We start from the raw sequence: 12,072 nt of genomic DNA, 5'->3' as shown, positions 1-12,072 counted from the left end.
ACGAGGGCTCTGATTAAGAGCTAGGAAAAGTACAACTGGCTATAACCCAGTTACCCCTCCCCCTTAACCCCCTCCCCTTAACCCCATTACCCTCCTGCCTACGATCTAGGAAAGTGAAAGTATTTTTACCATTAGTATGTTTCAGCAAGTGTCGACATACTCCCCTGCACATAATTTGTTTCAGTATGTCACAGCCCCATCACGGTGAAAATTAGGTGAGCAGACGACGCTTTGATAGACCAGTGGTCATTCAAAAGCATGGGCCATTATAATGAACTACTGTAGAGCATGAAATATTTGCATGCGTGAAAATGTCATGAGTGACATGAATTCACTAAAGTTTTATGCTTGCAGATATTTCATTTTCTTTTTAAAAATGTATCAATTTTGTGCAAAATTACATACTGCAAAATTATGGTTCTTTTCAAATTGTGAAAATTTTGTGCCACAAAAATATTGTGCTTTCTGCTTAGGCCAAAAAAAAAAGGTTTGTCTCAAAGCTCGCGCGCGCATTTGTAAATTCGTGAGATTTGGAAAAAAGAAATGCAGAATTTTTTTATTTCAAATTTTTTTTTTTTTTTAGTTTTTCCGGATCTGATTTTTTTCTCCAAATACCATGAAAAATTGCATTTCGCATTTGTTTTCAAACCACTCGTGAGCCTTGAGACAGACCATTATTTTTTTTGGCCTTATAACTTTTATTTTTGAGGCATCAAATTTTCACACATTTTTTTATCTCCTTAGGTAATCCCTGTGTGTGGCCTGAGCAGTGGTCATCCCACGCTAGAGCCAGTTGATTTCCTTGAGGCCAGTAAGATTCACAGTACAGACTCAAAGGCTGCAATGCTACATGGTAAGGGAATTAATTGACTTTTTTGGAAATCCCATAATTCCTTGCGTTTAGACCTGAGATGTTGTCATTTGACGTCTCACCGACTTGCAATGCACAGTAATGATGTTCGCTAAACGATGTGCGCATAGGTGTGACATCAAATGACGACATCTCGGGTCTAACCACAAGGAATTATGGGATTTACCAATTGTCAATTAAGGTACATGTGCATATGAAGTTGATAACATGAAGAGGTGTAACTATAATTAAAGACAGAATTTAAAAGACTAGTTTGTATCTGCTGTCACTGTCAATCAAATTCCATACGACCCTTGATTGGTTAGTAGTGCGTAAAAGGATGGCCGATTCATCTGGTGCTTATCTTTTACAAGGCCTAGACATTGTGCCATCAGGAAGGAATGTTTCTTACTATAAAGACCTAACTTTTGTTGGTGGTTGTGTATTTGAAGGTGCAAAATTAACCATAAGGCACCCTGTTTTACTGCCACGTTCAGGAACTCATCATCACGACACTTGTAAACAAACCGTGCCCAAGTTTGATTGACAAATGACGTAAGACCCAGACTAGTCTTTTTCTAGTCTTTTTTAATTCTGTCTTCAGTTATATTGTTCAAGTACTTTAACCCCATGGGCACTACCAGGCAAATTATTGGCCTCTAAGAATTATTTTAAAACTGGTTACAAAGAGCCATTCTTAGTCAGCGGGAGTGGTCTAGTCATAGACACACAATCTGATTAGACAATCGCATAATTTCGGGTGCTGTCTATCAGGCCGTAGATGACCCCACGCCATAATGAGTGTTGATATCACGTAACACGCTTGTAGAGGTGTGCGTATGCATCGCATTGTATGCGTAGACTAGTGCGGAATACTTGCACGTGATAGCAGTATGCACAACAGAATACGTTGTGCGTCACCGTCACCCAGGGCAACAGGCATAGTCAAAACTCTGGCCGCACATTTAGCCAATCAGATTACAGAAATCTATATAATAGGTATAATAATGATTTTGATTTTAGTTCTGCATCCTGAACAACAAAAGGCTGTCATTTAGCATTATTGATGTTTCCTCCTAGTCAGGATAGGAGCACAAAAACTATGTTTAGCCCAAATCAAGTTGCCTTTTGAAGGACCACTTTATTGTAAAAATATCACTTTTCTTTTGTGTTTAGAATGAACAAGATCCTGAATTTTCATCTAATCTACTTGTCCCAGGCCAGGTCTTGATGGCACTGTTGATAGTAGCAGAATATTTGCAATTGAAATAAATTCCACATAATACTTGCTCTATTTTGCAGGTGTCTCTATATTGCAGCTATGCTTAATCATTGCCATGAAACATCTCACAGACTTGTATGAGGGTGATCCATTCAACTTTGAAATGGTATTTAATGGTGAGTATAATATGTGCGTATGTGTTTCAAACAAGGACACACACTCGTTTTTCACATTTAAACTGTGGACTGCTCTGCAATGGGGGGACTGTCCTTGGTTCAAGGAGGTCTGTAAACCACCAAATTGCATGTGTAATGTATTTGAGAAATACATCTTTTATCGTACGTGAGATATATCATCGACAGTTGCTAGGTAAAGTTTCATACACACAAACAAATTGGCAAAAAACATCCTTGGTATGTCGACAGGGGTAGCGCGAGCACAAAAAATCAAGGGGTCCAATTTAATTTTTCTGGACCCTTAGTACCTGCAAAACCAACATTTAAGGGGTCCGATGAGAATTTAAGGAGTCCATCTCTCCGAAATTCTAAACTTCAGAACTTGTCAAATATTCCAGTGATATTATTAGTGTTAATTGTTGGCCTATGGTGATTCAAAAAATTTACTGATCTTTTTATTTTTTTATTTTTAATTTATTTTTATTTCCGTGCATCGTGAAATTAAGGAGTCCATACAGTTTTTATCGGACCCTTTGGTCACATTCAACTTGAGATTTAAGGAGTCCAAAATGGGCAAAATAAAAAAATAAGGAGTCCCTGGACGCGCAAACTCCTTAAATGCGACCCTTGTCGATTGAGTAGATTCAGACGGCCGCGTTTGCATAGTCCTAAATGGCGTTCACATTTAGAGGCGATTACACGTAGGCAGATGTGTGTGTGGGGTGTCGCTGGGGGTGTGTGGGGCACACCATCATCATCCCTATATCTTCGTGTTAAAAATTGCCGTGGTAGTACGATAAATCCTCACGTTTTTCAACAACTACGCATGGTGATTTTGTCCGAGATAGGCCGTGCGACTCAGGCTATGCATACAATTTGAGATTTTGAGAGCCGGCCACACTGTTTCTATTCTATGTTTTACGATTTTCGCATGATCAGTATATGGCTGGTCGTAACCGCCATTAACGTGGAGCTGCTACTGGCGTAGCTTACTTTTCGCTTCAGGAGCTAAATTGACCAATCATGTTAGATCTTTTCATTACGCGGAGCCAGTTGATGCATCATCGTTCCAGAGAGAAAACTCTTGCCAAAATTAATGTTTACTATGTGGATTTTAAATGAATCGAATGTAAATAAACCACCAACAGTTGTACAGGATCAATACCATTGTTTGATTAGTGTATAGTCAATGTTACCTTGCATGCATGTGCCATGTGTGTGGCGTGTTTGTTTGTTTGTCTACTGTGTCAGGCCAGGATCACTGACACCCACGGTACTGATACTGTCATACTATCACGGTGATCATATTGTTGAATGTTGTTGACTTTAAAATAATCATGATGCAGTCATGTCTACAGTAGAATTCACCACGACCTTTGAAGGACTTAAGCCCCATTAAAAGCTATTAAACCAAGATAACACTCAATGAAAACAGCTCAACTATGTTACATCAGATCTTCTCTGGTTAAATACACACTGCACTTGTGTCTGTTTTACCTGTGCAATGAACAATGAGCTGGTATTATAGTTTCAGTTGGGTGAATAATTATAAAGCGAACGCAAGGTAACAATACTGTCTGGGCTTTTGTTTACGAAATGAGACAATAGTCTGCTTATTGTTAACCAGCGTTCTTGAAAATGAGAAGCATAATGGTTTGCAGACTTAACACGGTTTAGAAATAATTTGTTCATATTTTTTGGTGTTATCTGTCGTTTACATATCCTTCCTAAAACACAAAAGTACCAATATTTCCAAACACCTAAATTAGCTAAAATTTAGGAAATGTTACAAAACTATATTTTCTAGAATTTCAGAGAATACTTTAAATATTGACTGGTTATTTTTTACACAGTGACGTCTTATATAGGCAATGGCATAATACTTCTAACATACACTAGGTCACGCGTCAATGGTGAGCGCACTGAGTATTGTGTATAGGAAAAGCGGGCAGTACCGTAACTACAGTATGTATGGCCTACTACTAGTATATAAAGTAAATCCGAACTGGTTTGCTGAAAGTCGAACACTGCAGATTGCAGAATTGTGTGCATGGTTTACCACCACTCTGCCTAGCTATATAGTTGTGTACAATACTGTATGAGTTTCTTGTGAGTGCATGTCCATCTTAATAATAAGTCGGTTCGTACTTTTCATAAATTACTTTTTGAATCATAACTATCGTGACCGAGGATATCTTGCAACCACGTGAAGCTCGTCTGGCAAATTCTTAATGACTAAATTCGCTTCACGTAATGAGTAAGTCGTACTTGATTGGTCAGTTTTACCTCCGAGTAATGAAAAACTCTAACATGATTGGTCAATTTGGCTCCACGGAACAAAAAGTCAGCTACACGTAGCAGCTCCACGTTGTGGCGGTTGCGGCCTACCATATCAGTATCCCATATGATATTTCTATTGTAAGAAAATTTTATTTGTTGTCACGTAAATCACAGGTTTCGTTTAAATGTACTAACTGGAAATTAAATGTACTAATTAGTGAGGACCGGTATTTTGCTGTGGATATGTTTAACTGCAATTTTGATGTAAAACATTTGAAATCCGCTGTAAAAATTTTGATAATATTTAACTCTTTGAGAAATTTATTTTATAAAGGAATGCTGGTAAAACCAGGTGCAATACAATGCACATTATTGACACACTATCACGCTCTTTATCTTCGTCAATAATAGAATAATCGATTTCAATCGAATTGAATGCATGAGTTTGTAGTTGACTACTGAGCGACCTAAGCGATCGATTGCTAGCCAATCAGATAGAACTCCTTTTCTTGCGTTCAGTGAAATACCACTCGCCTGTCGCTCACTACCACTCGCCCGTCGCTCACCAACGGAGTATTAAATTTATATTTATCGTATAGGACGTCGACGGTGTGTGGGGGATGTTTGCATGGGGTTAATCTAAAGCCACGGTTTCTCCGTGATACAGAAAAACTGAAAAATTCACGGAATTCGGGGTTTGCTCACAGAAATTTGAAAATACAATACAATACAATACAACCAAGCATTTATATAGCGCCCTCCAAGGACCACAGCGCTTTCCAAAAAAAAAGAACACATATAATAATAATAAAACAATAATCAATGCATTCTACATAATAAACATACAATTACCAGATAAGCAAAGAATTAAACAAACAGATGAGTTTTTAAATTGGTTTTGAAAATGTCCAGTGTTTTGGCCTGCCTGATGTTGATTGGAAGTGAATTCCATAGACGAGGACCTGCGGTTTGAAACGCTTTGTCACCGGTGAGATTCCTGGTTTTTGGAACAATGAGAAGTGTTCTGTCAAGTGATGAACGAGTGGCGTACTTTGGTTTTGCGAAATGTGATCAGTTCTTGCAGGTATTCGGAGCTTGTGAGTTGACGACTTGTATGTGATGACCAATAGCTTGAATTCGATACGCTTACGGATCGGTAGCCAATGAAGATGGCGTAACAGAGGGCACTAGATGTATCACGGCCAACCATCATTATAAGTCTCAGCGGCTCTATTTTGTAGGCGTTGCAGACGAGTTAGGTCATATTCAGTGGCTCCAAACAGTAAAGGCGTTACCATAGTCTATGCGAGAAAATACAAGAGCTTGAACAGCCAGCTTGCATGTGTCCAGATCTAAAAACGCACGAATCCTGGAAAGATTGCGAGGTGAAAACTGACGACTTCACAACTGATGAAATCTGACTAGACATGTTTAAAACTGGATCGAAAATGACTCGAGATTCTTCAGTGTCAATGTAGGCTCAATGATGACACCATCAAGATTTAACTTGATACCGAAAGATTACTTATAAATCTCGTAGACGCAGCAATATAAAACTCAGTTTTTTCCTGGTTTAGCTGCAACTTGTTTTGTGACATCCAAGATTTTATTTGATGTACACATGTCTTGAGTCTGTTGAGAGCTCGCTCACACTCATCAGGAATTCGCGGGTCGAATGAAACATACACCTGGGTATCGTCAGCATAAATATGAAAACTGACGTTGTTCCTGCGCATAAAATGTCCCCAACAGGATGAGTATACATTGTATATCCCTGGGTCCTAAGATGGATCCTTGCGGCAGGCCAAAATTCAATACATGCTCGTTGGAGAACTGTCCTGAAATACAAACACGGTTTTTCCTGTTTTTAAGATAACTAGCAAACCATTGTAGAGCGCAACCCTGAATATGAAAAGTATGACAAAGTCTGTTGACAAATATGGTGTGATCGATTGTATCAAATGCAGCCGATAAGTCGAGCATGACGAGAAAGACTGCATTCTTGTTGTCAATTGCTGAAGCAATGTCATTCTTTACCCTAAGCAGTGCTGTCTCGGTAGAATGCAATGGTTTATAAGCAGATTGGAACGACTCATTTAGGTTATTTTGATTGAGATGCTCAGTTAACCTACTAGAAGCTACCATTTCAGCAACTTTAGCAACAACCTTGATATTTGAGATGGGCCTGTAGTTCTTAAGAATATTAGGATCCATACTCTGCTTCTTAATAACGGGTGTTATGATAGCATCTTTCAAAGAATCGGAAAAATACCTGTATTAAATGACACATTGACAATTTCAGCTAAAATTGGAATGAAAAGAGTCGAATGGTCTTTGAGAAGCCACGTCGGTATCGGATCGAGCAGACACGATTTATTAGAGCACTTTTGGAGGGTGCGATCAATCTCCTCAAGGGTAGCCGGCTTCAATTCATGAAGCTCCGTAACATCATGACTCTCAATAGATTCAACTCATTTCATACCATCAGACAGATTGTGAAGATTACAAGTCACATCTGCACCATCAGATATACACATATTATTACTGTCGATGGAGACATTATTAGAAACACCCAAGTCACTTTCCATGTCCAGATTCTGTCTAATCGTTTGGATTTTGTCAACGAAAAAATCAGCAAATCTTTCAGCCAATTGACATTCAGAATCGGAGACAGGAAGTAACTTGGTATTGTTATTAAGCAATGAATTAAGAGTTGCAAATTGCTGTTTGCTGTTGGCAGTAAAAAGCTTGTCATGAAAATAACTACTTTTTGCTTTTACAATCAAGTCCTCAACAATGTCCTTTTGCACAATATAACGATCTTTATCAGTATTCAACCTGCTTTTTCGCCATTTATTTTCTAAACGCTTACGATCGCGCCGAGCCTCATGTATAGTGTCATTGTACCAAGGCATACGAGGCCGAATAGTATAACGTCTTGTTGTAAGCGGACAATGTTTGTCAACGATGCTACTGAGAGATGTTTCATAATGTGCAACTAAGTCATTAGCGCTGACATCAGTAGGCTTCGCTTCTAGAAGATGTTTATTTAGGTCACCTATAAAGGTATTCGTGTCCATATTGTGGTAGTCACGTGAAGACTTCATTATCTTTACAGGGTCAGGTTTCTTCCTTTGGAGAGTACATCCTACGAAGAAATGATCAGAAAGCAGAGTATCGGTTACTTTCCATTCCACAATTAAGTTGTCTTCTGGACGGGCTATCAGCAGGTCGATGGTATGACCATCCTTATGAGTCGGGACGTTAACGGATTGCTCTAGACCTGCATCCAAAATCGAGCACGTGAATCGCTTAACCTCAGATTTTTCCGCTCGTCCATGTGGATGTTAAAGTCTCCGGTAAGCAAGACCTTTCGGTAATAAGGAAATGTCACCGAGAAAGACTTCAAACTCATCGAGAAACTCACTCGTTTTGAGACCATTAGATGTAGATGGATATGGCCTGTAAACGGCAATTAAACGGATATCTTTAGTGCCACAAAACAGGGAAAAACTGTGCAAAATGTCTAACCTTTGTGTTGATTTTGCAAAATAAAACGATTAAGAAAAGTGATTATTTAGCAGTAATCAACCATTGAACAATCCATTCTAGCATTTAAACAATCCATTCTAGCATTAATTCTACTAGGCCTACGATGCAAGATTCTGGTCATGATACAGTAAACGGTAAGACAAAATGCGCTTTAAAAAAATGTTTGTTTTAACTTTTCAGTGCTGTATAGTGGAAAACGGAAAATCATGGAAATCGTCCAATTTGTAACACAGATTTTAAATTTTGTAACACAGAGAAATCGTGGCTTTAAGTTAATCCCTGTTAAACAAGGACAAATCGAATCAGTGCCAAAAGTCTGTAAGTGCAATAGCTGCCATGTGTAGCTGCCACTGAACACACAATATAAAAGGATAAACTACAATTATGTCAGGGCGTTCCTAGGGATTTTGCCGCCCTAGGCAAAGGCTCTCCCTGCCACCCCACCAAAGCATACCAAAAAGTGTTAAGGGGTTACCCTCTTGAAAACACATCAGTTTTTACGTACTTGTATACTGCCCACAACCGTTTTCCTTCTTTTCTGTATTTTTTATCCTACTTTTTTTCTTTTTATCCGCCCTCATTTTTTCTTCCCTTTTCTTTCTCCATTCCCGTTTTTTCTTTTTTCGCCCTTTATTGCACCTCTGTGCGTTTGCCGCCCTAGGCGACCGCCTTACCTGGCCTAATGGTCAGAACGGCCCTATGTAACATTGCTACACATGATATTGATGCTCTGAGTATAAATTATCTGTGCTTGTTGCTATTTGCTGTTACAGAGTACCAGAAATTTGTACAAAAAAAGGCTCTTTCTATCCAGCGATTTGACAAGGCTGTGGTTCTCAAGGTAAGATAGTGAAATTAAATTTGATAATAAACAAACAATGAGATCATTATTAAGTTAGGGAAGGTTGACATACTTTGAGTGGTTAGACGGGAAAATTTCCAGCTTTCTAGCGGCTTTTGGCTTTCTTTGTTGCTCAAATTTACAGGTTTTTTTTTATTTTCAACCCAATTTGAGCTATTTTACCCCAATTTCCCCATGTTTTTCAGCTTTAAAAAAATGTCTGTTTTAGGTCTGTGGCTAGCATGCATTACAGTGGCATAGCTGTGTGGTTACGTTAGAGTCCGAAGTTTACCGTTTTCTAAAATCCATTTGTGTGGTTACGTACAAAAGAATGTCAGTAGGTGGTGAATAAGTTCTGACCTAATAGCAATCCTTAGTTGATAGTTTGCTCATTAGGCTTTCAGCACAAAATCTGCTAATTTAAAAGTAGCTAATAACAAACCGCTAAAACCAGGTTACAACTTGCTGAAGGGATTTGGATTTGCAAGTTTTACTTAAAAAAAAAAAAAAAAGGTTTATTGTCTCAAAGCTCACAAGAAATTTAAAACAAATGCGAAATGCGATTTTTTAAAATTTTTATTCCTGACTTTTTCATGGTATTTTGATAAAAAGTCTTGATTTTCGCCGATTTTTCTGGAAAAACTATAAAATTTATTTTTTTGAAATAAAAAAATTCGCATTTCTTTTTGTCAAATCGCATGCGATTTTGGGCCTTGTAAACCCTAATCCTTAACCTAATCCTAACCATCACCCTAACCTATAACCTAAGCCCTAATCCCAAACCTAACCCTAAACGTAACTGACTCTAATCCCAACTGACCATAACCCTAGCCTATCCCTATTCCTAACACTAACCCCAATGTTATCACTAACAATACTAACCCTACTAACCTTAATGTATTTAACCCTAATCCTAACATAAAATGCTCTAAAACCTAAATTTAACCCTTTTTGGACTAATGACCCTTCAGGCTAATGGGCTGTTCCCATATTCTATCCCATCGTTATTTGTATTGGTGACTAAAATTTGATCAATGGTTGTTTTACTTGACTTTCAATTACATACAGGCCTTTGAACATCTTGTTGCATTGGAGCTGGTACGAGTTGCTGAGGGAAAAGGTACGAGAATTCAGAAGGAGTACCGCGCTATGACGTTACTGATAACTAACTCACAATTAACCGAAGGCTTGAAAATCTATCCCAATTGCCCTAGTGAACTCAAGCAATGGGCTACCAATACCATTACATCATAGTTTTATACTATAGGCAGCAAGCACTATGAAAATGCAGAAGAAGTGCCAAGATATGTTAGTACTGATTTGCAATTGAAGGCGTGTGACCGATTGGGTTATTGCAGTTGAAATCCATACACCCCCTGTTGAAGACATGACCTTAATCTCCCACACAGACGGTGTAGATTTCAAATAGAGTTACCTGTTTAGGTAACCCCATTTGAAAGTTACACTCCATGTGAATTCTTACTCCCCCTGTGGAAGATATTTCCAACATCTTCCACAGGGTTAGTGTGGATTTTAAATGGAATAGCCAATGGCTACTTGTTCTATTTTGTTTTTTCATGATATTTAAATACATACATGATACAGGATCCATGAGTGTTTGAAAGTTCTTGGGATCTTGTTGTCAATCATAAAATCTGTTTCAAAAGTCAGTTCTGTATCTTATGGTAGAAAGTTTTGTCAGTTTGCCCAAACTTCATAAAAGTCATTTTATAGTAAAAATTGCAAGGAAATCAGATATTTCTACTTTTAGTTTGGTATTTCTTGTAGTTAAAATACTTGTTTGAAATATGAAAAAAAAGTGTTTGTACATTTTTGCCTGTAAATCAAGAACTGCAATGAATTTCAAATGGAATGAACACATTAGGCAGCTCCATTTGAAACTCTTACACCCTTTGAGAAAGATTCAACCTGAATCTTCTACAGAGGGAAGGTGAGTTTCAAATAGAGCTGCCTAATGTGTTAATTCCATTTGAATTCTACTCTCCCTCTGAAAGATATTTCCAACATCTTCCACAGGGTTAGTGTGGATTTTAAATGGAATAGCCCAATGGCTACTTGTTCTATTTTGTTTTTTCATGATATTTAAATACATACATGATACAGGATCCATGAGTGTTTGAAAGTTCTTGGGATCTTGTTCTCAATCATAAAATATGTTTCAAAAGGCAGTTATGTATCTTATGGTAGAAAGTTTTGTCAGTTTGCCCAAACTTCATAAAAGTCATTTATAGTCAAAATTGCAATGAAGTCACATATTTCTACTATTGGTTTGGCATTTCTTGTAGTTAAAATACTTGTTTGAAATATGAAAAAAAAAATGTTTGTACATTTTTGGCTGTAAATCAAGAATGGCAAGACCTATGGAACTGCAGGTGCTATAGCTCTTAATCAGAGCCCTAAGGATATGGTACAAGTCCAGTGGCTGCAAAAAGTCATTAAAATGACTGCCACTTCCCATTGACCATGGTGCAAGTCCATTGATTGTGAAATTCCAGAGACCATCACCAAAAAGCCCAGTTTCACTGGCATGTTCTACCTGACTGGTATGCAGAGTACCTACACAGTATCAATGTTGCTACTGCACAGGACACCCCAGCAGTGGTACTGCAGCTTGCACTACACTGATACTGCACAGTACCAACTTAGTACCTTGTGTACCTGTGCAGATGGCTCTAATAGGAATCTGAAAGAGTTGGTCATCATCTTATAATGGCAACCTTTCTTGAGGACTTTGAACCTGAGCTAGAGCTAAAAATATCTTGATAGAATTGTCCCTTTTGGACATTTTGATAAAACATATTTTTATAATATAATTATGTTAAAAACGACTACTGCTGCTGATACATCAGACACAAGTCATGTCAAGCGGCCATGGTGATACCTCAATAAAAGTGAACTTTGTATTTCACAAAAATATTGGACATTGTAGTCATTACATTTTGTTTGTGTTTTGTTTGTTTTTACAGCTAAGCTTCAGGACTTATTTTATTATACCCTCATTATTTTCCCCAGGCATTTCAGTAAATCATCCGAAGGGCCATTTTAGTAATTACAACACACAGAAAGTCCAACTGGACATTTTTCATGCAAGATCCAGCTACAGTTCAAGAAAAATAGAAATAATATCCAT

At 37.9% G+C, this 12,072-nt stretch overlaps 1 protein-coding gene across 1 annotated transcript in view; it reads left to right on the top strand.

The window, feature by feature from the left end:
- LOC140142946 (origin recognition complex subunit 4-like) overlaps positions 1 to 10,632 on the top strand; it is a 31,874-nt gene extending 21,242 nt beyond the window's left edge. Inside the window, exons 8-11 of the mRNA XM_072164974.1 lie at positions 745 to 853; positions 2,153 to 2,248; positions 8,854 to 8,921; positions 9,990 to 10,632. Of these exons, the coding sequence (XP_072021075.1) occupies positions 745 to 853; positions 2,153 to 2,248; positions 8,854 to 8,921; positions 9,990 to 10,175 (459 nt within the window). The 3' untranslated portion in view covers positions 10,176 to 10,632. The remainder of the gene's footprint in view (positions 1 to 744; positions 854 to 2,152; positions 2,249 to 8,853; positions 8,922 to 9,989) is intronic.
- Positions 10,633 to 12,072: the final 1,440 nt, after the last annotated feature.

Source organism: Amphiura filiformis, chromosome 20 (assembly GCF_039555335.1).
Source record: "Amphiura filiformis chromosome 20, Afil_fr2py, whole genome shotgun sequence".
NCBI classification, from domain to species: Eukaryota; Metazoa; Echinodermata; class Ophiuroidea; order Amphilepidida; family Amphiuridae; genus Amphiura; species Amphiura filiformis.
Note: the sequence above shows the minus strand (reverse complement) of the source record. Positions and strands in the feature narration are given on the sequence as shown.